This window comes from Sebastes umbrosus, chromosome 24 (assembly GCF_015220745.1).
Source record: "Sebastes umbrosus isolate fSebUmb1 chromosome 24, fSebUmb1.pri, whole genome shotgun sequence".
NCBI lineage: Eukaryota > Metazoa > Chordata > Actinopteri > Perciformes > Sebastidae > Sebastes > Sebastes umbrosus.
Genome location: NC_051292.1, coordinates 892,291 through 919,568, shown reverse-complemented (window position 1 = coordinate 919,568; position 27,278 = coordinate 892,291). Strand labels below are relative to the sequence as shown.

Below are 27,278 nucleotides of genomic sequence, written 5' to 3'. Positions count from 1 at the left end.
TGGATTGTATTTCAACCGATTATACCCCAAATATACTGTATGTTCCCTCTTTGCTTTTAATGTGCAACTAGAGCAGTAGTAATTCAACATGTCGAATAAAGACGTAACAGAGCTGCAGGACAGGATTTAATTCTGACTTTGTTGTCTCTGTTCGAAACTGGTTTACGCCACTTTCATCACTTGTGAATCCTATTTATGAAAGTATGAAATCAATTTAATGGATGGGAGAAGCTGCAGGGAATTTCCCTGTGCAGTACTGTACTGTATTGTTTAACACTATTAGCATCCTACAGTACTTCCTGTCTGCTGGACGCTGGAGCGGAAAATCTGTTTAAACATATACATTTAGAGCTGCATGGCTCATCATGTGTCATATGACCTTCAACATCATATGTTCATTATCTGAGCAGCTCACAGAGAGCCTCAGACGTCTTGTTTTTCTCAGTACAGGCAAAGATAATTCAGTTAACTAGGTGTTAAAGGGCAAACACAAGACTGGGAATACTAGAGCTTTTCTCTTGGTAACTGCACATATAACCGTTCTCTGCTTCTGAAAAAACTTGGATATTCTCTGAGATTGAGGTTGTAAATATACAAAAAAAACGTGGATATTCTCTGAGATTAAAGTCGTAAATATACGAACAAAAACTTGGATATTCTCTGAGATTGAGGTTTGTAAATATACAAAAAAAACGTGGATATTCTCTGAGATTGAAGTTGTAAATATACGGGAAAAAAAATTTCATCCATCCATCTTCAACCGCTTATCCAGGGTCGGGTCGGGGGGGCAACAGCTCCAGCAGGGGACCCCAAACTTCCCTTTCCCAGGTCACATTAACCAGCTCTGACTGGGGGATCCTGAGGCGTTCCCAGGCCATTGTTGAGATATGATCTCTCCACCTAGTCCTGGGTCTTCCCCGTGGTCTCCTCCCAGCTGGTCGTGCCTGGAACACCTCCCTAGGGAGGCGCCCAGGGGGGCGTCCTTACCAGATGCCCGAACCACCTCAGTTGGCTCCTTTCAACACAAAGGAGCAGCGGCTCTACTCCAAGTCCCTCACGGATGACTGAGCTTCTCACCCTATCTCTAAGGGAGACGCCAGCCACCCTCCTGAGAAAACCCATTTCGGCCGCTTGGATATTCTCTGAGATTAAAGTCGTAAATATGCAAGAGAAAAACTTTCCTATGTTTTTTTTTGTAAATTCGTGACTTTAATCTCAGAGAATTTGACTGTTTTCTTGCAACTTTATAATTTAATAATCTCAGAGAATATCTAAGTATTTTTCTTGTGAATTTACAGTTTTAATCTAGGAGAATATTACATTTTTTTCTCGTAAATTTACAACTTGAAATCTCGTAAATTAAATTTTTCTCTGAATATTACCCGCTGCCCCCTGCTCCGTTATTATATTTTATCAACCTACAATGGCCCTAATATGACGTCGTAGTAATCTCGGTGATGATTGTTAAATGTGTTCATTATATTTCTGTGTGTCAGCATGTTCCTGATATGATAGCTGTCTGTCCGTTAATTAGTAACATGCAGGATTATATAACGCTGCAGTGTTGACGCCAAACACAAACCTTGGCTGACGGCAGCGTGTGATTGGGTGCATGTGACTCCCTGTGGATCGACTGTCTGTTCAGATCTGTGTTTCCTGTGTGTATGTGTGTGCGTTGCCCGAGGCGGAGATGGGTGGATGCTCCGGCGACCGGCGACTGGTATGGAGCTGTAGAGCAGCACACATCCTGCAGATTAGATTTATCGCTGCTGGATCTGCACATAACGGTTGAAGTCGTGGCCACAGAGTCCAACAGTGTGTCTGACAACTGTGTGACATTCATGAAGCATAACTCTAATCAGTAACTTTTAATTTAGACTTACTTATTTAGCTCATCATAGGACCACCATGTTTAAGCAAGATTTAGTAGACAACCTTTCCAATGCAGATTTCGTGTGTGTTGGTTTCCATTCACTACTCTTGGAGAATGTTCATCACTCGAAAACAACAGAATTGGTGATTAATTTAAATGCAGATAAACAAGCTAAATGTAAATTAAAAGTGGGGCGAAGGTGGACGTAGTGGGACGTTGTTTTAGGGTGGATGGATGCATTAATAAATCTGACTTTGACATGAGACAACTCTTTGTTTCACATTTCCTCCCGACAGTCAGTGTTGGTTTCATCATTGATCACAACCGGTGCACAGGTACGGTACCTGTGTTGTTGTTTAGTTTGGAGGACTCGTTGGACTGACTCTTGAAACGTGTTTGAGTTGTGAAATTACAGCAAAAAAAAAACATATAAATAATCATTTAAAAAATGAAGTAGTGCTGCAAAAAGCATATTTCATTATCAATTAATCTGATTATTTTCTCGATTGATTTAGTAATTGTAGATATTCAGTTTGCAATGATATAAAAGCAGCAGACTGTGCACATTTAGAACATTTAGAGAAGTGGCTCAAATTATAAATCGATTATCAAATAGTCGCCGATTTCATCAGCAAACAGAAGAGAGGATCGAAAAACAGAAAGTTTTGTATTAAGTAGGGCTGTCAAAGTTATTGCAAATTTAACGCCACTAATTTCGCTAACGCAGAGAGACACAGGCTCAGTTTTAAAGCTACAGTGAAGATACTGGTATCACATGAAACTATAAAACCTGATAAATCCTGTCAGGAAAAACTGTCATGTCCATTTTCAAAGGGGTCCCTTGACCTCTGACCTCCAGATCAGTGAATGTAAATGGGTTCTATGGGTACCCACGAGTCTCCCCTTTACAGACATGCCCACTTTATGATCATCACATGCAGTTTGGGGCAAGTCATAGTCAAGTCAGCACACTGACACACTGACAGCTGTTGTTGCCTGTTGGGCTGCAGTTTGCCATGTTATGATTGGAGCATATTGTTTTATGCTAAATGCAGTACCTGTGAGGGTTTCTGGATCAATATCTGTCATTGTTTTTGTTGTTAATTGATTTCATAATAATAAATATATACATACATTAATTTGCGATTAATCTCTATTAAATATTTGAATGGATTGACAGAGGTAGTATTATGTACTAAATGAAGAAATGTGCCTTTCACTTGGTAAATCTTGACGATTTTTTTAAACAACAGTGTTTTTGAGATTTTGGACTATAACGATGTATTTAGTGGACTTGTATGACTCAACCAAGTTATTTTTTGATACTTGTTCATCTTAGTCTTGTCTGAGATGTTCGTCAGCTCTTATAAAGTGTGGCTGTCAGTCTGACAGTGACAGGCTGAATGCAGTAACTAATTCCATAACCTCGTTCTCCCTTTTCTTTAAGGGAGTGTGTTTCTTTAAGTGAGTGTGTTTCTATTAAGCCTCGTCTTCCTGTTTGTGTGTCGGGACTTAATTAGAGTCTTTGTTGTTAAAGGTCAGAGCCTCGCCTGTGGGGACAGCAGTGTGACGAAGCAACAACAGCTCCACTCGTTAAATAAGCCTTATCTCTTATTTTAAATAGCTTTTTAAATGTTTGCTCTCTCGGGGTGAATATCTCATTTTTTCCGTCCCTCTGTTGGAGCCCTGGATGACTTTATATGCACACAAACAATCCCATGAAATAGCAGACAGAACTCCGTAGAAATATCTGATTGTTTTAGAGTAAACCAGAGCCGTGGTTTCATAGGAACAACTTGTGCTTTCTCATCTAGGTTTATACTTTGATGTCACTGTGTGGTATTCAAAAACATGTAAAACTACATTTTAAATTAGTTTTTTCTGAACATGTTCTGTTAAAATTTATAATAACACTTTATAATAACCATCAAAGTGTTACAAATATCTGTCTATGTAATGTTTATAGATGTTTAACAAACAATTTCTTTAAACTTTACAAATAATATATTAATCATTAACAGATACTTAAATGTATAGTATATACAATGTTATAATGTGTGCAACAATAAACAACAATAAATATCATTACTAATAATTAGTAAACATTATTAATTATCGTTTTGTTGTTTGTTACCAGTAAAATAACTAAGTTGAATTTACTATCAATTTACCATTTATACATGATGGTTATTATAAAGTGTTACCAAAATCTCTACCCTTTGCATATTTTATTACAACGCACTTACCCCCATAAAAACATATTAGCAACACTTTGAGAAGCCTCGGAAAAATACGGAATATAACACCAGAAATAGTACCATGTGCCCTTCAAAATAAAAGTCCATGTTCATTTACATATGACTATACAAGGATTTATAATACCTTGCACAAAAACATGGTGAATGCAAGGTTTTCTGCATAAGTCTGGTCCGACGTTTTACAAGTCAAAGCGAGAAGGAATTATCTTTAATCATGTTTCAGCATGTCCGCTCCAGATTAGTAGAATGATGATGATAAAACAGCCTAGTGATTAATTATGATATTTGAAGGTTTGATTTGTGCGGACATCCTGTTGTGAGCCAGAGTGTCGGACTGCAGCAACGCTTCCGTCGTATAGATTTACCTGTCAGAAAAAAACGGCAGGGGAGGCGGTTGTTACGGCAACGGGTAAATCGCTGTGTTGTGATTGGCTGTGTGGATCAGATAGTGAGGAATGCTGCATTTGTGTATCAGATGAACCTTTGAGACAGAGTGTTTGTGATGGCATTTCTGTTTCTGTTAACTTCTTATAGTTATTATCAACAAGCTGGTGTCTTATTCGTTGCACCTGTAGCTTCAGCATGCTATAGAAGGGTTTTCATTTTCTGTAACACAAGTTCATGTGCGCATATTTCAGACCCTGCAGAGGAGTCAAAGCAGCTGCAGCTACAGTTGATATGGTCAGCGCTCTAAGGCAGATTTATTTCTAAAACATGTTTCATATACAGAGGTAGGTTCAAGGAGATGTTAAAACAACACAAAACAAAGTTAAGACGATACAGTTTAATAAAAAAGAGATCCATATATAAATAGAATTAAAAGAATAAATTAATATAAAGATTTAAAATAATAATGCTACAATGATAATAAGGCCTTGGGTTTTAAAAACATTTAGTTAACCCCCTGAGACCCACGGGATTGCCCGACTTTACTGTCTTTTAGAGGTTGTAGCGGCTCAGTTTTAAAGTTAGAGTGAAGATACTGGTATCACATGAAACTATAAAACCTGATGAATCCAGCGATACCAACCATGTCATACTAGCTTGTCACAAAGGAGGTTAAATATCGCTCCAAACTTGCGCTAAATGTTGGCGAGGACAAACTGTCATGGCCATTTTCAAAGGGGTCCCTTGACCTCTGACCTCCAGATCAGTGAATGTAAATGGGTTCTATGGGTACCCACGAGTCTCCCCTTTACAGACATGCTCACTTTATGATAATCACATGCAGTTTGGGGCAAGTCATAGTCAAGTCAGCACACTGACACACTGACAGCTGTTGTTGCCTGTTGGGCTGCAGTTTGCCATGTTATGATTTGAGCATATATTTTATGCTAAATGCAGTACCTGTGAGGGTTTCTGGACAATATCTGTCATTGTTTTGTGTTACATACATTTGCATAAAGCAGCATATTTGCCTGCTCACATGTTGAGTATTAAATACTTGACAAATCTCCCTTTAAGGTACATTTTGAGCTAAATAATGTGTGATTAATCTACAATTGATTAACTATGGACAATCATGCGATAAATCGCGATTAGATATTTGAATCGATTCACAGCCCTAGTAATTTCCTCATAAATTCAAGGGAGTTTTTATGTAATTTAGTACTAATTAGTGACAGTTTTTCAATTGATAAATTCCACTTGTTATTTTGCAGCGACAGTGTCTTTGAGTCGGTGCACAGCAGCTGAATGTGCAAAATTGTGCACAGTGAAGCATATAACGCAACATAACTTAACTTAACTCAACTTAGGGAATATTTAGTTGGGTTTAAATGGAAGGAGATTCCTAATTGTCCTATATTTAGTGCCTTTTTTAATATTTTGTGATTGCAGAGGTACATTTTCTTCACCAGTTTGATTTTATGATGTGCAAAGCTGAAATCATACACAAGAGTTCCCCTTAGAGCAATTTAGATCCCATGCTCTTGATCAGGGGCACTTAAACTAATCGATTAGCTTCATGAATTTGGATAAAAGAACTTAAAATAACCTCTTTAATGTTTACTAGAATGGAAAGTTAGAGCAGTTTTATCAATGAGGGGAAAAAACTAGAAAATTAAAGCAAATGTTGAGCTGAGGACAGACTCGTCAAATACACCATTACACCTCAAATTTCATCTATACATTTATACCGGAATGTCCCTTAAATCTATTAAACCTTTTTAAGACCTTTGTAAGACCTCATAGTAACAACTTAAGGATGACTTCCCCCCCTCATGGAATCACGTAAAGGCCTTTCACCACATCTCCCAGTCCCAGTTAATGGAATCCAGTATCATCCAGTCCAACCCTGCACAGCTGCATGATCACCTTTTACATCCATAAACAATAATTGGATCAAGTCATGACGCATGATGAGTTCATTAAATCAAAACATTCAGAATGAAAATACTTCTTCTCAGTAATAAAGTAACAGACTGAATCCTTCAACGATGTTCGTTTCATTTAGTTAGAAAATATGCAAGAATTATTTTCTTTAATATCTTGAATGTAAAGTAGCAGCTGTAAAGAAATGTCATTAACCCTCTGAGACCCACAGTAGAGCTGTTTTAGTCTTTCTTAAGGGGGTGCAGGGGGTCTTTAGGGGAGATAGCAGGTCAACAGTAGACGTCACATAGAAGTGGTGTACATCATCTGAAAGCTGAGAACCTGAAGCTTAATCTGAGATGCAGCTCAGCACTGTGTGTCAAGTTCTTCTAGTCACTAATCATTACAACAGAAGCATATGATGGTCATCCCCATGCTCTATTATGTCTCATAAGTTGTTGCAACAACACATTAAGACACCAAGACCTTGAGGAACACCATAGAGGAAGACATGCTGTGATTTGGGATCAAAAACTTTTTGAGATTTCTGCAAGAATTGCATTTTTCTGCGATTGGATGGGGAGCACTTCTGTTGTGCAAACTGCTCAGAAACCCCCTTATTGTCATCTAGCTAGGAAAGCCATCAATCCTCTGAATGCTCTAGGTCTCTAGTCTGATCCATCCATCCTCTGAATGCTCTAGGTCTCTAGTTTGATCCATCCATCCTCTGAATGCTCTAGGTCTCTAGTTTAATCCATCCATCCTCTGAATGCTCTAGGTCTCTAGTCTGATCCATCCATCCTCTGAATGCTCTAGGTCTCTAGTTTGATCCATCCATCCTCTGAATGCTCTAGGTCTCTAGTTTAATCCATCCATCCTCTGAATGCTCTAGGTCTCTAGTCTGATCCATCCATCCTCTGAATGCTCTAGGTCTCTAGTTTGACCCATCCATCCTCTGAATGCTCTAGGTCTCTAGTTTGTGGCTGTAAAGTTTCATGAGGCTGTGATTATCCTCGAGGTCACCACAGGTCATTTTATACAGTGAGGTCAAACATCATCACACATGAACACAGTTGGGCTCATTGGATCCACCAGAGTCTCAGCTTTACAGTGAAACCCAATTTATGTAATTCACGACTGTTTATGGACCCGAGTATGCAGAAATATTCAAACACATCATTTTAGAATGTGAGAAAATAGCACATTTATACTGCATTCAAAAAACTGCATGTCTGTAAAGGGGAGACTCGTGGGTACCCATAGAACCCATTTTGATTCACATATCTGGAGGTCAGAGGTCAAGGGACCCCTTTGAAAATGGCCATGACAGTTTTTCCTTTCTAAAATTTAGCCTAACTTTGGAGCGTTATTTAACCTCCTACATGGTTGATACCAATGGATTCATCAGCTTTTCTAGTTCCATCTGATATCTGTAGCTTCACTCCAGCTCTAAAACTGACCCTGCTACAGCCTCTGAAATCAGTAAAGTAATATATATAGAATACTAATGCAGGTAGTACTACAGATCTTGAGGATCTTGAGTACTGCTTTTCTGAGAACACCGACAACATATAATCATATTCCAAGACTCAACCTCGTCCACATGATCAGAAATATGAGACTCAAGGGGTTCGAAGAAACCAGCCGTTATAATTCAGTCTTTAACTCTTTATCACATCGTGCTCTGTGACTAATCGTTGATATTATTGCAGCGCGAGGACTTTGAGATGTAATAAAACAGCTGCTTCGATGACTTTAACCTGAAATAAATGAGCTCTCTACGTACCTTTGAACGCCATCAGGTGTTGGAGTAGTTTGACCACATGCACTGTGGATTCACACACCAATAAAACTATCACAAGTTTAAACACTACGCTGCAGGTAATTAGCTTCATTGGCACATTAAAGTAAACTTGTAAAACAGAGGAGTCACGTGCATGAGGCTGGGATGGCTCGGGGCTTTACCCGATCATTTTTGTGAGACAGGAAGTTGTGAATCGGCTAATTGACCAGGACTTAACCCAGAGGTGAAGCGAGGAAGCCTGAAGGGGATTCAAACCATCCCCCTCGTTTCCTAAATGACTGTTTGATGAGCTCGCAGGCAGCTGACATAAGGGAGATATGGATGGTTTAAAGATATACCTGCAAAATGTATCAAAAATAAATAAATAAATGAAGAAAAATAATATTACAAATAAATTAATTGATAAAATGTGACATAAATTGATATTTCTGTTTTAATCTGCTTCTTTATTTATTTATCTTTGTATTAATTCCCTTATTTATTTACTCTTCTGTTTGATTTTCCCTTTTATTTATTTATGTTTTTATTTCTATTAATTTTTAAATATATTTATTTATTTTTGCATTTATTTGTTTATTTTTGCATTTATTTTATATATTTATTTGTTTTTTCATTTGTTTATTTATGCATTTACGCATTTCCCTTTGCATTTCACCCCTTATTTATTTCCCCCGAACCAATTTATTTCTGCATTCTTTTCTTTATACATTTTTTTTTTTACAAATAAAGATATGTGTGATGAATTTATGACTATACAGTGCCATTAACATCCATAGCCGTGCATAGTGGCGGCTGCTCCGGTGTCGTAGGACAGTTGTGCTACTTCTTTGCCGCTCGTCACTGACATGTCTCAGGAGTTGTGCAACAGATAGAAGTATTGATATGAGAGGTGATGAAGGGCATCTATTTATGGCCATCTGTGAAAGTGGGAATGAGGTGTGTGCACATGCAGCCAGTTTTATAATAACTATAAAACAGAGCCAGAGTTTTTGTCAGTGTGAATTTTCTGGAGTGATAATGAACTCAGCCTCAGCTCTGCAAACCTACAGAGCTAAATGAGTTTATTTCAGCCACATATGGCTGTTTAATCCTTGAATAGCATGCATGCATTTTGGTAGGTTCTGAGAAGTGCTCGGCTTCTGTAGGAGAGAGGTGTTGGTTTGGGACGGACAACAGACGCTGAAGGATTAGAAACGTGGAGTTTTTTTGCACATTTCATGGAGGTCATCTTGTCTCATCGTGGCATGTGCAGCGTCAGCTGAGGCCTCCGGATAAAACCCAACGAGACCTCGTTTTTAATCCGCCCCTCCTGCAAGATCAAGGCAGGGATTATTCACTGTGATTGTTGTGTTAGCGCTCGAGGATCGGCTGGTAAGGTTTGCATGTCACTTCTGCTGTGCTTCCCCTCGTAAGAGCAGACTTTAAAACCTCTAAGCTCCCATGTGATTTCATTACTTTCGCCGCTTCATACAATCTTAATGTTGGTGGTTTATATAAGGAGGATATTTATTGTTTTGTGTTCCTGACCTTGGTTGACACTCAACCAGCTGTCAACAGCTGGATGATACCAGCAGACAGTCCTCTAATCCTTTACTCGAGTAAATACTAGGGCTGGGACGATACCTTATCTCCCGATCCGATACTATCACGATACTTGGCTGCCGGTTCGATATGTGTTGCGATTTATTGTGATTTTTATTAACTTTTTTAACACTAGACTATGGGAAAAAGTTGAATCATACACTTCTAAGGACTTTTATTTTGGGAAATATCTAAATGATTCCAGTAAAAATGTTTGATTTTCAGCATGTATGTAGTCAGAGATGTCCTGAAGTCAAATATATCAGTCATTGTCAGGAATTATTGATTACATTTTTTCCAGCAACTCAAAAATCAAAGAATAAAGACATTTCCCTCACAAATTAGTGGTATTTTCTTTTTAATTTATAAGGGAAATGTAATGTTTTATACTTCTGGTGAAACAATTTCTTTTCCCACCCCTAGAAAAAACTGCAAAAATATTCAATTAAAAGTAATTTCACAGCTGAGGAACTAAATGTAGACCTCGTCTGGTTCAAACTCAGGATGAGTTCCTGATAGTGACTGGTGGAAAAGATCTATTTATAGTAGCTTTAGCAGACTCCTGGCAGGTAACTTTCTGGCAGATGAGCTGTCCCTGAGAGGCGTTTTGGGAGGCGGGTTGTAAATTTAGACACTAGTTCTTTCTCCCAGTTAAAAGGAGGTTAAAAGGAAGGCTCCAGTGGTGGAAAAGGTGCACATGTAGCTCTTGTGGCTGATTAAATGTGTTCATGGCAGGTAGTCCTGAAACAGTTTAATGATAATTAATGTTTCCTCCAGTCAACATTTAGCTTGTTTGATTGATTTCAGACTAAACTTTTGTTTTGGCTACCAAAGACCCCTTTAATAGAACGACGTGGATGTGACAGTAAAGTTTGTCAGGTGACAGTGTTTTGGGGGGGTTACTTTCTTTTTTTTTTTCCCTCTGGATGTCAGGTGATCGACACTAGGAAGCTGAAGACTCATTCAAATTGTTTGTTCTTAATGAGGAAATCAATCAAACCAGATAGAGAAACGTTAAAATAACTTACTCGGAAAACTCAGGTGTATTCATGGCGTTTCCATGACCTCACACGCCACTCATTCTCAGTAGTGTCTGACCGAGCGGTTCACTGGACTAAGCTGATTAGAGTAATGAGCTTTCAGCAGAACCTGAAGAGCGCAAAGATCTCTGTGTCATGGTGTACTATTTCTGTAGTTAAGGAATCAATACAGCTATACAAGAAGTCACGCAAACAATATCGGACTGAATAAAATGTATGTTTTCTACACACTCACCAATAACTCTCATTTAAATGAGATGGATGTGATGTGACTGCTTAAAATGCTGTCAAAGTTAACGCAATAATGACGCATTAACACACATTCGTTTTAACGTCACCTCATTTTTCTCACACATTAATGCAACTTGAGATTTTTAGGTTGTTTTTTAAAGTGAAGATACTGACATCACATGAAACTAGAAAGCCTGATGAATCCATTGGTACCAACAATGACATACTGGTTGGTCACTAAGGAGGTTAAATAACGCAACAAACTTGTGCTAAATTAAAACTGTCATGGCCATTTTCAAAGGGGTCCCTTGACCTCTGACCTCCAGATATATCGAGCGTCCTTTTACAGACATGCCCACTTTATGATAATCACATGCAGTTTGGGGCAAGTCATAGTCAAGTCAGCACACTGACACACTGACAGCTGTTGTTGCCTGTTGGGCTGCAGTTTGCCATGTTATGATTGGAGCATATAGTTTGATGCTAAATGCAGTACCTGTGAGGGTTTCTGGATCAATATCTGTCATTGTTTTGTGTTGTTCATTGATTTACAATAATAAATATATACATACATTTGCATAAAGCAGCATATTTGTCCACTCCCATGTTGATAAGAGTATTCAATACTTGACAGATCTCTCTTTAAGGTACATTTTGAACTGATAAAAAATGTGCAATTCATTTGCGATTAATCGCGATTTGCTATTTTAACCGATTGACAGCCTTAAACCAAACACATTTGTTTTCCACTTGTTACTGTTTTATGAGTTACTTAACAGATTAAGAATTCACATTCAGCTTTAATTATAATATATTAGCTGCATATCATTTGTGTTTCTTTCTTACTTTCATTTTTAAAGTTTTCATAAAATTTATTTTCTCATGCCTCTTTTGGGAAAAAGTCAAATGTCCATTTGATTTTATCAGAAACAAACTAAAATCTTTGAATTCAAATTCAAAAGTCAAGCTTGCAATTTAATTCCCAAGTTTAGGTTGCACGTTGTCTAACGATTTGAAAATGAAAAGTCAGTTTCATTATCCGTATGGCAGCTCCGTCTGTGTTTCATCCATTTTAATTCAATCTGGAAAAATTAATTTAAAGTGGATAATCTGATAAACTCAAACCCCCAAAAAATAAGCATTCAATCTGCCTGTTTTTATGTGATCATGCATCATGTGCACACAAATTGAAAATCAGATGTTTAAATTTTGATATTGGCAGCCATAAACTTCCGTACCAATGGACCATATTTCTATTGTGGTGTTGCAGATTTTAGGACTGTTTTCACTGCTGCTGTCTGGTGCTAAACTTAATTTAGTCTTTCTATTCTCTACGTGGTTTCAAAGAAAATGGACGGTGTCATTTTTAGGAATGCATGCACTCTTTAGAGGAGCCTTTTTATGCTTCAGTGTTGCTCCTGCTCAGTGTTTGTAAAATAAATGTCCAGTTGTCTTTAGGTCACATGTTCCTGCTAGTTTAACATGGAAACCAGTGAGTAAAGCACCGTGGGATCTTGGTGTGTTGACGTTGTTTTGTCGGTGTTGACAGGTCGACAGAAGGCTGCAGGATGCTGTGGCTGCTGCTCTGTCTGCTTCCTCTGGTGACCGGCAGCAGGATTGTCGCCCAGGACGTCACTCATAAAGAAAGACACAGCCACGGTGAGTCGAGGACGTCAGTGTTATTATTTTTATTCTAGTGAAACCAGACTTTATGGGCAAAATTCTGTAAAAAAAAAAAACCTTGTTGAATGTGTGCAAAATCAAATTTAGGAGACTTATGTAGAGGTTTTTCCAGCTTCTTCTTCATCTTAGAAGTTTGTTAATTAGGAATTGATTAAATGTCACTTGATCGTCACTGCGTGTGCTAATTATGTCTCCATGATGCCTTAAATCAAAACCAAACTCCAGATGTTGCTGCTGAGCTCCAAACCGGCTCTGATCCTCCATCATGCTTGGCGTTATCTGCTCTTGCACAGTTTTCTCTGTATCTTCAATAATGTGTAATTGTTTTGCACTTCTTTGTGGTTGTTTTGGGTCTCTTTGTGGTTGTTTTGGGTCTCTTTGTGGTTGTTTTGGGTCTCTCTGTGGTTGTTTTGCACCTCTTTGTGGTTGTTTTGGGTCTCTTTGTGGTTGTTTTGGGTCTCTTTGTGGTTGTTTTGGGTCTCTCTGTGGTTGTTTTGCACCTCTTTGTGGTTGTTTTGGGTCTCTTTGTGGTTGTTTTGGGTCTCTCTGTGGTTGTTTTGGGTCTCTCTGTGGTTGTTTTGGGTCTCTTTGTGGTTGTTTTGGGTCTCTTTGTGGTTGTTTTGGGTCTCTCTGTGGTTGTTTTGCACCTCTTTGTGGTTGTTTTGGGTCTCTCTGTGGTTGTTTTGCACCTCTTTGTGGTTGTTTTGGGTCTCTCTGTGGTTGTTTTGGGTCTCTCTGTGGTTGTTTTGCACCTCTTTGTGGTTGTTTTGGGTCTCTTTGTCGTTGTTTTGGGTCTCTTTGTGGTTGTTTTGGGTCTCTCTGTGGTTGTTTTGCACCTCTTTGTGGTTGTTTTGGGTCTCTTTGTGGTTGTTTTGGGTCTCTTTGTGGTTGTTTTGGGTCTCTTTGTGGTTGTTTTGGGTCTCTCTGTGGTTGTTTTGCACCTCTTTGTGGTTGTTTTGGGTCTCTCTGTGGTTGTTTTGCACCTCTTTGTGGTTGTTTTGGGTCTCTCTGTGGTTGTTTTGGGTCTCTCTGTGGTTGTTTTGCACCTCTTTGTGGTTGTTTTGGGTCTCTTTGTCGTTGTTTTGGGTCTCTTTGTGGTTGTTTTGGGTCTCTCTGTGGTTGTTTTGCACCTCTTTGTGGTTGTTTTGGGTCTCTTTGTGGTTGTTTTGGGTCTCTTTGTGGTTGTTTTGGGTCTCTCTGTGGTTGTTTTGGGTCTCTCTGTGGTTGTTTTGGGTCTCTTTGTGGTTGTTTTGGGTCTCTCTGTGGTTGTTTTGGGTCTCTTTGTGGTTGTTTTGGGTCTCTCTGTGGTTGTTTTGGGTCTCTTTGTGGTTGTTTTGCACCTCTTTGTGGTTGTTTTGGGTCTCTCTGTGGTTGTTTTGCACCTCTTTGTGGTTGTTTTGGGTCTCTTTGTCATTGTTTTGGGTCTCTCTGTGGTTGTTTTGGGTCTCTCTGTGGTTGTTTTGCACCTCTCTGTGGTTGTTTTGGGTCTCTCTGTGGTTGTTTTGGGTCTCTTTGTCATTGTTTTGGGTCTCTCTGTGGTTGTTTTGGGTCTCTCTGTGGTTGTTTTGCACCTCTTTGTGGTTGTTTTGGGTCTCTCTGTGGTTGTTTTGGGTCTCTTTGTGGTTGCTTTGCAACTCTTTGTGGTTGTTTTGCACCTCCTTGTGGTTGTTTTGGGTCTCTCTGTGGTTGTTTTGGGTCTCTTTGTGGTTGCTTTGCAACTCTTTGTGGTTGTTTTGCACCTCTTTGTGGTTGTTTTGCGTCTCTTTTGTCGCCCCCTGAGCCCTTGGACCCCTGTTTCCTGGTAGGCCCGTTCAGGCCCGTAATAAATCCATAAAGGAATATAGAGGACTAATTATTCATGATGGATTGTCTGTCTAAAGTGATTAAATTAAATAAATAAATAAGATATTGTGAGATAAATAATCTGAGGAATAAATACAAACAGACTGAAGATATTGTTGAGTCTGAACCCAACATCAGTTGTTGCAGCTGTAAATGAGCAGACTCACTGTCAGCACACATTATATCTGTCACACTTCATGTTTCATCTTCATGAAAAGTCATTCATGCTTTTGACAATGAAAACTATTTTGACAGATGTCACAAGGAATGACTCATCTGTTCGATTCCCTCAGCTAATCGGCTCCATTTAGTCAGTGTGACTGGACTTTTGTTCAGAGAGAGAGAGAGAGAGAGAAGAGGAGCCTCGGGGAAAGTATCACATGACTTATCTCTTATCTTTGTTGTGACCTCTTTTCTCAAAAGGAGAAACCATCTCATATCCCATAATAATACATTTTTAATCTCATTATTTTTGTCAAAAAAAATGTTTCAGAACCAAAAGTTTTGAAAGTGAAAACTGGATTCTGACCATATGGCCTGTTGAAGCTCACAGGAAATGAAATCTGCAGTAGCCATTTTATTCACAAACATTTCCAGATGTGAATCTGGAGGATGAAGATGATGTCAGCCCCACTTTTCCTCTGCTAATCACCACTCAGACAAATAATTGCTGCTAATTTTCCAATAAAACGTGTGTTGTTGATGTTGGAGCAGGTGGAGGAGGATATGTTATGTGGATCACAGGCCTTTACAGCTGCTGTTAATAATTCCACATCATCTTGATTCTGCCCACATTGTGTTGGGATCTCAGTATGTAAAGTTGGTAGAGAGGAGCTTGTGGCCTTCTTCTTTCTAAAGACTGTGGTCAGATGATGCAGGTGGCGTTTACACGCTCTCATCTGGTTGATATCCAGCCACAATGCAAGCAAGAGATCCCCTCCAGATCCACAACGCTACTTCCATGTCATTGTTTTCTGCAGTTGTTCTGTGCCACAAGTTCAACAGTTTGGGAAATTCACTTGTTTCCTGAGAGTTAGAAGTGAGAAGATTGATACCACTCTCATATCTGTACAGTAAATATGAAGCTAGAGCCAGCGGCCAGTTAGCTTAGCTCAGCATAAAGACCGCTAGCCTGGCTCTGTCCAAATCATTTGTCTCTTTTGTGGTTGTTTTGCACCTCTCTGTAGTCGTTTTGAGTAGGTTTGTGCATTTTTTTTGCATTTCTTTGTGGTCTTTTTGTGTAATTTGTGGTCAATTTGCATCTCTTTGTGTTCGTTTTGCGTCTCTTTGTGTCCCCCTGAACCCTTGGACCCCTGTGCCCAGTAGGCCTGTACAGTAATAAATACATGAAGGGTACCATTTTAAAACTATCCACATTGGCGCCTTGAAGTAACCTTGAACACAGAAATAAATACGACTAATTATTCATGGTGGATTATCTGTCTAAAGTGAGTTTAAAGTCTTTACAAGTTGATTTTCATGAAATGAAACAGAAGAGAAGAAAGTTAAAATGTTGGTTTATTGATATCATTCAGTATCATGTATTCATCTTAAATGATTAATATAGGAATTGCTCTCCCTCATGGAGCCTTGGTGCTATTAAACCCCGACTTAAGTCACTGTTAGAAAGAAACCTGATGCAGCACCAGCAGTAAATCTGTTACACTCGGGCACGCCAGATTTGCTGCAGGTATGAATTTGTTCAGCTTTGTTGGCGCCCAGCGTGCGTCCTTTCTTTCTTTATTTCTGAGAAGTGGAGGTTGTTGATTAGAAAGTGCCTGCAGCGCGGCTCACTGAGCTCCTTACAGCAAACACAACGGGCCTTTGTTTCCCCGCTGCCCTCAGACTGTAGATCCATGCATTCTCTCATGGATTACTGCTCGCCTCCCGCTGCTATGATCTGTGAAGGGCACACAAAGTCTCGCTGCTTTCATGTACGCTCAAGGTTTTTCTCTTTAACATCATGGCCAGGACAGAAAGTCTTTGTAGTGGCGTCTATGCACCTCATAGAGTAGAGGAAGTGTTGAGTCCAGCTTGTTCTGGACCTCTCACCTGTAGTTTACTCCGTCAGAGTGAAGACATTTTGAATCTGTTCAAAATGAACCTTAAAGGGAGATCTGTCAAGTACATGGGAGTGGACAAATATGCTGCTTTATGCAAATGTATGTATATATTTATTATTGTAAATCAGTTAACAACACAAATCAATAACAGATATTGTCCAGAAACCCTCACAGGTACTGCATTTAGAATAAAACAATATGCTCCAATCATAACATGGCAAACTGCAGCCCAACAGGCAACAACAGCTGTCAGTGTGTCAGTGTGCTGACTTGACTATGACTTGCCCCAAACTGCATGTGATTATCATAAAGTGGGCATGTCTGTAAAGGGGAGACTCGTGGGTAACCATAGAACCCATTTACATTCACACATCTGGAGGTCAGAGGTCAAGGGACCCCTTTGAAAATGGCCATGACAGTTTTTCCTCGACAAAATTTAGTGTAGGTTTGGAGCGTTATTTAACCTCCTTCATGACAAGCTGGTATGACATGGTTGGTACCGATGGATTCATCAGGTTTTCTAGTCTCATATGATACCAGTATCTTCACTCTAGCTTTAAAACTGAGCCCACTACAACCTAAAAAAACTCAAATTGCAATAATGCGTTAAAGAAACTAGTGGCGTTAAAATGATTTTGCATTAACGCTTTAATAAATAGTAATAGTTTTTTTTAAATGTCTCTATTTAGTCTGTAAATGTTGAGAGATGAGTCTCACTTCCACTTGATGAGCATGTTAGTCTGCAGCAGGCAGGACTCTTCTGACTTCCTGCTGTTTTCAGACGCCGATCAATTTTCCACTGCTGGTCTAAATCACTGTCATGGGACCAACAGCTGATGGACAGACGTGGACGAGATGAATGTGTGTGTCTGTTTGAGGCAGAAACAGATGAAGTTAGGAGATGGATTTTCTGGAATTGAGTGAGACGAGAGATGACAGTTGGATAATTGATTCTTTTTTTTTTTCCTGTTTCCTGTTTTTTTCATTAGTCGTTTTTTATTTTCCCTCCAACTAATCACCAACGTCGACACTGAAGCTGCGTTAGCCAGCATGCAGTTAACTCAAGTTCATCACAAGAGCTTCCATCTTCACGGGAAACAACTCCCTTAGGTTTAGACAACAAAAGTACTTGGTTAGGTTGAGGAAAGGAGTTTGGGTTGGATTAAAATAACTACAGAAGTGGCGTTACTTAAGTACGGAAGTTACGTGAGAAATAAATCAACGTTGACTTCTGGTTTCATACGGGAACACGAACGCTGGTCTCCTGGTGAAAGTCTGGTGTTTTTAGACCCACCCATCCACCCCGACCTCCTCCCTACACAGCGTTTTTGTCGCTCTTTATACTTCCTGGTTCACGATTACGTGAAATAAACACAAATAGATTTTTTGAGATATATACGAGTGAATTACTTTTCGTAGGTATAGCTCTGGACGGTGTATGAGACCAACCTGCGCTTTGTTGTTCTTCACAGATGAGGTTGCCATGACGACGAGGCCTCACATCTATTACTGCCGCTCGCCCAACATGGAGGACTTCAGCTGCTGGTGGCATCCGCTCGACAACCTGACGGACGGAGAGCAGGTCACCTACGTCCTCACCTACTCTAAAGAGTACGTACGCAACACACACACACTGTACTTCAGTATAGATTTGAAGTACTTTATTCGAGTATTTTTAACTTTATTATTTACATTTCAGAGGGTGTATTTTTGAGTACTTTTAATAACTTTTATCGAGAACATTTAAAACTTCTTTACTTTGACTTAATTTCATTTTGATTACAGGACTTTCACTGTAATTCAGTAATTTCACACAGTGGTATTTCTACTTTTACTTAGTAAGGGATCTTTACTGTCCCGGATTTTTTTCACCAAAAAAATATGATTTATAATTTTAGGTTACAATCTTAGGTTCTAATGCTGATTTTTATTTTATTTATTTGACCTTTATTTAACCAGGTAAAATCAATTGAGAACCAATTCTCATTTACAATGATGACCTGGCCAAGAGGCAGCAGCAAGAGTATAAAAACAGTCCACACAAGCGACACAAACAGCACAGATACAGTACAGTATGACAAACTGTAGTGATATGCATACGCATTCCTGTAGGGCTGCAACTAATTATTGTTTTTATTCTTTTATGGTTAATCCGCAGATTATTTTCTCCATTTAATCAATGGTGACGTCATCTAATGTCTTGTGTTGTCCGACTAATATGGAGGACGGAACCTGCCAAAATAAATGAATATATAAATAACTCAATAAATACATAAATATGTCATTAAAAGTAGCAAAAATAATATTGGAAATAAATGTAGCCATTAATTAATTGATAAAAATGTGACATTTATTGATATGTCTGTTTTCAAGACTAAGAAAGACTAAAAAATCCTCAAATCTGAGGACCTGGAAACATCACATTTTTATTTTTTTTGCTTGAAAAATGATCGTGACTTATCAATTAAATCGTTGCAGCTTTTCATTCCTGTACTTTCATTATAAAGTCTCTGTCAGGCCTTTAAAGTCCTTGAATCAGAGTATCTGAGAATATTTTCTATGTTGTTTCTATGTTGAAAGGAACAAACACAAACTGTTGACACAAAGTTTATTACGTGTAAAATATAATTGTTTGCAGCAGCATTAAGAGTTAAGGAGCTCAAACCAGGAAATAAACTGGCTGAGATCAAAAGTAGACTTTGACTTTCTGGGTCATATAAATTCTGCCGTTTAAATCCAGTTTGATTTGTCGTGCTCCACCTCGGTGAGAAGCTTTTAACACGTCGATATTTCAGAGCCACTCTGAACTCCTGAACGCAGCCTCACGTGGCCTCAGCCCGATGCCAGCCAGCACACATGGCACACACAGCAAAGAAACTGCTCTCAGTAATCAGGACAAATTTGATTAAGCCTTTGACCTGACGTGGCATCGCTCACACAGCTCCATCGATTGTCCCATCGCTCTCCTGCAACCACGAATGTAAATCTGGGATTATGTGATAATAAAAGGCCAAAAAACAACCAGGAATAAAATGCAATAATAGCGATAAACAGTGGTTTTGATCAAAAGAAGGATCTGAAATTGGGGGATAAAGATTTTATATCCTAACATCATCTATTATCTAATGTTCACAGTAAGGGGCCCAAACAAGAGTGTCCGGACTACGTGACCGCCGGCCCCGACAGCTGCCACTTCGACAGCAGCCACACGTCCATATGGAAGATCTACTGTCTGAACGTGACCGCCGTCACCGCCCACGGGAACTACACTTCCCAGGAGCGCTGCCTGGACGTGGCAGAGATAGGTAAGGACTGGTGGGCATGTCTGTAAAGGGGAGACTCGTGGGTACCCATAGAACCCATTTACATTCACTGATCTGGAGGTCAGAGGTCAAGGGACCCCTTTGAAAATGACCATGACAGTTTTTCCTCGACAAAATTTAGTGTAGGTTTGGAGTGTTATTTAACCTCCTTCATGACAAGCTGGTATGACATGGTTGGTACTGATGGATTCATCAGGTTTTCTAGTCTCATATGATACCAGGTCACCAATGGAGTTTGGTGCAAAATTACACGTGTTTCCGTTAGCTCACCGGCGCTAATTCAACACGGGACACAGATCAGATATACAGCGTAATGCAATTTATGACTAATTCAAGTCAAGCTAGATCATTATAAAATTAAGCATTTTTGAAAAACTAATTTAAAATTAATTAAAAAATGTAATTACCAATTCCACTGAACACCACGATGCCGCCAGATAGAGCGGAAGCAGCCGACTTAACCCGCTGCAGGACAGTAAATCCTACTTTTTGAATATATCTTCAGCAGAGTTTTAAATCAGTAAAAACACTGTACAACTTCCCATTCTTTTTCTTTCTTTCTTTCTTTCTTTCTTTCTTTCTTTTGGTGTCTACTACTGCTACTACACATATACACATACATGTACGTAACAGTAATACAAATGCATTTATGTTGGATCAATGTTAGCCTATAATTCATTCTTACGTGCCTCCACTTTATCTAAATCAGTTCAGGTTTATTTCATTTGTGTAGCACACAGGTTTTGCACCAAAAACTCTAAATGTTATCCTAATGTCATCTATAGTGATTATTTGCACAAAAACATACAATTCAAATGATTAACGATGATGATTAATGATTCAACATTTACAGGGTCGACATTTAATAGATGAATGCATGCATCGAAAAGCACGTAGACACTGCTCTCGCTTCAGAGGAGATTCTGTATGAAAACAGCCCGAATCGTCTGCCAGCACTTAATCTCATTTATTGGGGAGTGAGTGCGTGTTATTATCCAGACGCTGCAGATTGAGACTCCATCAGTCCACTTCCTGAGCTGGTTTGAGATGCAGCACAGTTGGAGGTCTGCTGTGTGTCATATATATATATATATATACATATACAGTATATATATATATATATATATATATATATATATATATATATATTTATGTATATATATATACATGACTTGTAAAGCAGCCTCTAGTGATCTTTTGTTCAGAAGAGGTCAGGGACGTCGCTCTTATCACGGCCCCGCAGGGAATTCAACGTCTGCAGACACAGCAGGGCGGCAGCCTCGCCATTACACCGGCTTCTGTGCAACTGAAAGGTCATTTCTCACATGTTAATATAGAATAACTGCAACTAATGGTGGTTTTTCATCTTCAGTCAATTCTTAATTCTATAAAATGTTAGAAAATAGTGACTCAAAGGTCACGCCGACGTCTTCAAATGTCTTGTTTTGTCAAAAACAAGAAGATGTTTAAATTGTAATCCTGTAAAACAGAGAAAAGCAGCAGATAATCCCACTGGAGAAGATGGAAATAAAGATTTTTTTTTCATGATAAATGACTTAAATGATTAATAGATAATCATTAGTTGTAGATCAGTTTTCCAAAGATGGATTACTTTACTGATTGTTTGACCACTAATTGCAGCCCAGTACTCACTTTCGATGTGTGTTTGATGCCACGATGATAATTACATTATTTCATTATTATAGAATTAAACAATAAAATAGAAATATATATAAAAGTAGAAGAACTAAAAAGGAAAATTAAATGATGTTTATTATATATATCATATTTAGTGAGGGTAGTTGGATATGATGATACTTATACATAAATCTATATAATTAGAACATGCAGGCTTATTTTCAATGGTAACATTTGGAGATGCTTGGTGCTGAAATCATAAATCACTTCAGTCTATCAATCTAAAATTTGGACCACAGGTTAAAGAAATGTTGAAGGAGACATGATGTGAATTTCAGCTCGATCGCCCGTATTTTTACTGACTTACTGTGTCTGAACAAGAAGAACAACAAACCAAAAGGAACCCCAGAGTATTAGCTTTACATGATAGCATGAGCATGCATCAGTTGTGTTTAAAGCTTAAAAATATAGATATAAACATGCATAAAATGAATAATAAATGGCTATAAAAGTTTAATAACTGCATGAATAATGGAGGATGTCATCTTATTATAACAACCTGCGTCCTTACAACAACATTTGATTAACTACATGTATGAATTAGTAAAACATGACGAAGTACATAAATCATCTTTGTGCCTCCACCGGAGATGATTTACTGCGAGCATCTGACTGCTGATTAGTTCCACAGGACTTTCTAACTCTACAGAAACATTAGAACATGTTCGTCTGACATCCTTTTAACATTTCACAACATGCCTCTGTGTATGTGTGTCGTCCACAGTTCAGACCGAAGCTCCGGTGAATCTGACCTACGTGCTGAGGGACGCCGGCGGGGATGAAATGGGCCACAGCGCGCTGCTGTCCTGGGCGTACCCGGTGCCCTCCGACCTGCAGTACGGCTGGATCACGCTGGTGTACGAGCTGCAGTACAGACGGGTGACTGATCCCGACAACTGGAAGGTACACACCGAAATACAGAACAACACGGCAACCACTATCAATGGTGCTTTACATTAAACATGTGATTTTCTTTATTTTTTTTTATTTTATAGTAAATAATTGCTAATGTAATGACAATTTCCACTACTGGTCAGACTGGTGAGAGACCAGTTTAATCAATATATCTGATATAATGTGTGTGCAGGTGAAGCACCCTCTGCGGGAGCCTCACGTGGAGCTGCTCGGCCTCCCCGTCGGCGACTACGTGGTCCGAGTTCGCTGCCGTTCGCACAACTACGGCCTGTGGAGCAAATGGAGCTCCACGCTGTTTATGAGCGTCCCCGCCAGGCCGCCTGCAGGTACGCCGGCTGGGAGGGTTTCCATGACAACAGCGATGGCACGATAATGACGATTAACACGATTCATTAGGATTGGCAGCAGAGTTGTTGTAGTTTTTATTCTAGTGATGGCAGTAGTAGGCTTTTGTACTGTAAAGTGCATGTTGAAGCAATCAGCAGACTTTAGGGAGTATATTATACTATATTTATATTCTTTCCATCTGTAATAAGTATTAAAACAGAGGGGTGTGACTCTAACTGAGTGTCTTTGGTTGAACCTGTGCAGGTAAACTCCTGGTGCTGATTCTGGTGACGGGAGTCGGTGTCGTGGCTCTGCTGGTTATCGCCTTCGGTATCATTCCACAGGGCAAGAGGTGAGGACGAGTGTTGACGTGCATTTCATATTTAATTCTACAGCGGGGCCGTCATTTGTGCTGTAGCTGTAGAAATAGGAATAATAAGGAACTCTTGTTCTGCAGCCGCTCACACAGAGAACATTTTACTAAGAAATGTCTCCGTTTCTATTTACAGTTACAAATAAAAACACAATTTGATTATTAATAATGTTAATGTTTATTTACCAAACAACAAATCGATTAATCGTTGCAGCTCTAATTAGTACTGTAAAACTGTATGTTTATTTAGTCAGCAGGTGGATGGATATGTTGTGTGTGCTCTTACAGACTTGATGTTTTCACTTTCAGAATAAAAGACTACTTCCTGCCGCCCATTCCGAAGCCGCGGATCATCGGCATCGACCCGCTGCTCCTGAAGGTAACACGCACTCACAGATGTAGTGTTTTTAGTTTCTTTATTTCCTTCCCTCCCTCCTTTCTCTTTTCCCACCTTCGCTCATTTCCTTTCCTTACTCTCTCCATCTCCATCTTTTCTTGTATATTATGCTCTTTTTGTCCTCTCTTTGTCCCCCCTGTTGCTTTATTTTCTCATCTTGTCTTCATACCTTTATGCTGTCTCATCCCTCTTTTCTCTCCATTTGCTTACACTTTCCTCCCTTCTTTCCTCCATGTTTTTCACTTCCTTTTTTCTTCCCTCCTTTCTTTTTCTCTCTATTCTCTCTACAATCCTTTCTCCTCCCTTCCTTTGTCATATTGCTCTGTCCTCCTTTTCATTTATCTTTGTGTTTACGCTCTCTCCCTTCATTTCTTTCCCTCTCTTCTTCCTCTCCCTCACTTCCTCCCTCAGAAGGGGAACTTGGACGAAATCAACCGTCACTTCAGTAACTTCCACAGCTACAGACCTCCGAGCTACACTGAGGAGGTTTGGGACCAGGTCAGCGCCAACGACGTCCATCTCACCACGCCGAAGGACTGCGGCGCCCCGGCCGACCCGACGGACCGAGAGAAAGACGCCTTGATGGTTCCATGTGACCCGACGCCCGTGGCCGCCCATCATCAGCTCACAACCCAACACCTGGCATCGTACGTGCAGAGCCTGTCGCCCTACTGCTCCTCGCCTCCCGACGTGCCTTCCTTGTGGTCGAGGCCGGAGATCGTGTCTCTGCCGGGGACGGAGTACAGCGTGATGGGACATCCGGGCCTTCCCGACGCCGCTCCCGCTCCTGTTGCCACCAACCGCTCACCTCAGGATTTCTACACCTGCGTCCAGCTCATGAATGAGAGCGGCGAGGTGCACCTGGTGCCGTGCCTGCCGCCGGTGTACTGCCGGGAGTTCCCGCCTCCCCCGAGGGTCGATTTAGATGCAAAGGAGAAGGAGGAGAAGAAGAAGAAGCTGGCTGACTGCCAAGCCAGGACAAAAGATGGCGGCGAAGCTGAGAGGAGCGAGGCGGCGGTGCCTCTGCTGCCTGTCGCTGTTGATAACAAGGGCTGAGCCACACAGACACAAATACTGTGAAAACTGTTAAATATATTCAGCGTGAGCAGGACGCCTGGTTGACTTTAAACAGGAAGTGTCCCTGCAGGACACCAGCCTGTTTTTATCTCGCTAAAGTACCGACTTTGTATTGAAAACATTCAACAAACAGAGAAGAGAACCAATGCAGACTCAATGAAAGACTGTTTCTGATGCAGTAAACAGCGTTGTGTTTGTCTTTGTTAAAGTTCCTCTGGACCTCATCTTCTTTCTGTTTTTGTAACTCTGCTCACCAAAAAGCTGCAGTTGGAAGCTCATTTCAGGTGAATCAAACCTCAAGAGCAAAATTCAAAAATAATTTGCCGCAAACGAGCGCTCTGTCCAAAAGAAGCTGGACTTGGCGATGAGTTTAACACGACTTATGGGTAATGAAGTCCGTCAAACTTGAAGAGAGTACGAAGTTGCCTCGTGCAGCTGTAAATAAGAAGACCGAAAAATATAAATACAGTATTAACACATGCTGCTTCTCCCAAACCGTCACATTCAGGATGTTTTTCTCAGGAAAAAATTCTCTTCGAGGTCTGGAAGAGAGATTATATTTTATTCAGCATTCACCCCCTCTTTCTGTTTAGTGTTTACATGCTTTAATATTCCAGAGATCAACCTTACCTCGTCATCCTATAGCTGGGACACGTTGTTTTATACGAGACAATAAGCTTCTTTGCACATTTCCCTCAGACATCATATCCCAGCTAGCTTCCACACCATCTCCATATTCAGGACAGGCTTATTCCATTAATATACACAGGACGCTGCTTACATGTGCCAACTCATTAAGGGGATATTTGATTATCCTGAACATGGAAGGAATATTGATATGCATGTGAAGGTCTCATTATCTCTTTCTGGCGTCATCCTGCAGTGTTTAGTACAGGGAGGTGATTTATTCTGTTCAAAGAGGTCACGAACAAAGACAAAGTACCGTAAAACTGCAATGAATAGCCCGGGCTTTTATTTGCTTCAATCACTGAACTCAACCGGCGTCTATATGGGACGGGCCTTTAAATCCTTTCGCACAAAACTCTTGCTCATCAAAAATGGGTGATACTATCAAATTGATTATTTAAACCGATCTAAACGCTCAGCTTCAATCCATATTTGTTGGAGTTTAGCCTTTCAAAACAACACAAAAGGAGGCAGCAATCGACAGCACCATAAATCTGAATGAATTCTACTTTGGTGCTCACGGTTTCCGTGAAATGAACTGGACGATTGAATTGTGGAGAATCTAACCGATCTAACGACGTGTAACGGGTCCATATTGAGAAAAAAGTTATCCCGCGTTTATTTGTTAAAACGTGTCGGCGAGTAAGAGGGACTCGCCGTCCGATTTGGGCTCGGCTTTTAATTGAAGTTTTACGATAAGTTGCACACCCTCAGGAAGACGTAAGCTGTGAAGCTAAGACGGATTTCTGTTCATCACACTTCAACAAACCACTGTTTTAATGTATTTCATATATCGGTCACTGGTTTGGAAGAAGCAGGCCATCATGTATTTTTATTATAATGGGTCATTTTAACAAATTTAACACTATTACAGAAAGTATTTTGCATATTATAGAGATGCTGAATGACCAACCTCAGCTGGTGTTTTCTACAAATGGAAGTTCATTCGGTCAACAAACTTTCTAAAACAGCTTTTTGTGGTAAGTTTTCTCCTCACGTTTCATTAATGAAGAAAAGGAGGAGGATAAGAGTGACTTTTAAGAATAATCCAGACTTCCTGGTGGGAAACCTTAACATCTCCAGCTTAAAAGTCCACCTCACGATGATTTTGGACACTATTTTTGAACTGTAAACAGGTGTTGATGTACCTTCAGTGTGTTCTTAAAATATCATTGCTCTGAGGTGGATTAAGATGCTAATCGGGGATCAATCAGAAGCATTATTGACCCCTCGAAAGAAGCAATAAAACACTATGAGTATAAAACACTGTATTTGTCGGTGACACTTAACACTATAATAACCATCATTTATAAATGGTAAATTGATCGTTAATTAAACCTAGTTAACATTATAACATTTGATATGGTTTTATAATCATCAGCTTTATAATAGCCACATAATGTTTAGAGCTGGTTTAAAAAACAATTATTAACCATTCAGTGTTACAAATATCTATGTATGTAATGTTTATAGATGCTTTGCAAAATTGGTTTACAAATCATTTCATAATCATTAACAAATATTTAATATAGAATAGCCTATAAAATGTTATGTGTGCAACAATGAACGGTTAAAATGACAGAAATGATAGCATTACTAATAATTAGTAAACATTACTAATGATCATTTCATTGTTTAACAGTAAAATAACTATTAACTAAGTTTCATTAACTATTAATTTACCATTTATAAATGTTGGTTATTATAAAGTGTTCTGTATTTGTCTCACTGATGTTGGCGATAGATTTGTCGTGCTGTTTTCTATTATGTGCCTTTTTTTTCCACGGAGCAGT

The 27,278-nt window shown here is 39.5% G+C and overlaps 1 protein-coding gene across 1 annotated transcript in view; it reads left to right on the top strand.

The window, feature by feature from the left end:
- The window catches only part of LOC119483382 (prolactin receptor-like), a 29,092-nt gene extending 2,070 nt beyond the window's left edge, over nt 1-27,022 (top strand). Inside the window, exons 2-9 of the mRNA XM_037761450.1 lie at nt 12,650-12,759; nt 18,161-18,299; nt 19,824-19,993; nt 22,434-22,612; nt 22,797-22,950; nt 23,216-23,303; nt 23,634-23,703; nt 24,133-27,022. Of these exons, the coding sequence (XP_037617378.1) occupies nt 12,650-12,759; nt 18,161-18,299; nt 19,824-19,993; nt 22,434-22,612; nt 22,797-22,950; nt 23,216-23,303; nt 23,634-23,703; nt 24,133-24,777 (1,555 nt within the window). The 3' untranslated portion in view covers nt 24,778-27,022. The remainder of the gene's footprint in view (nt 1-12,649; nt 12,760-18,160; nt 18,300-19,823; nt 19,994-22,433; nt 22,613-22,796; nt 22,951-23,215; nt 23,304-23,633; nt 23,704-24,132) is intronic.
- The last annotated feature ends 256 nt before the right edge of the window (nt 27,023-27,278 follow it).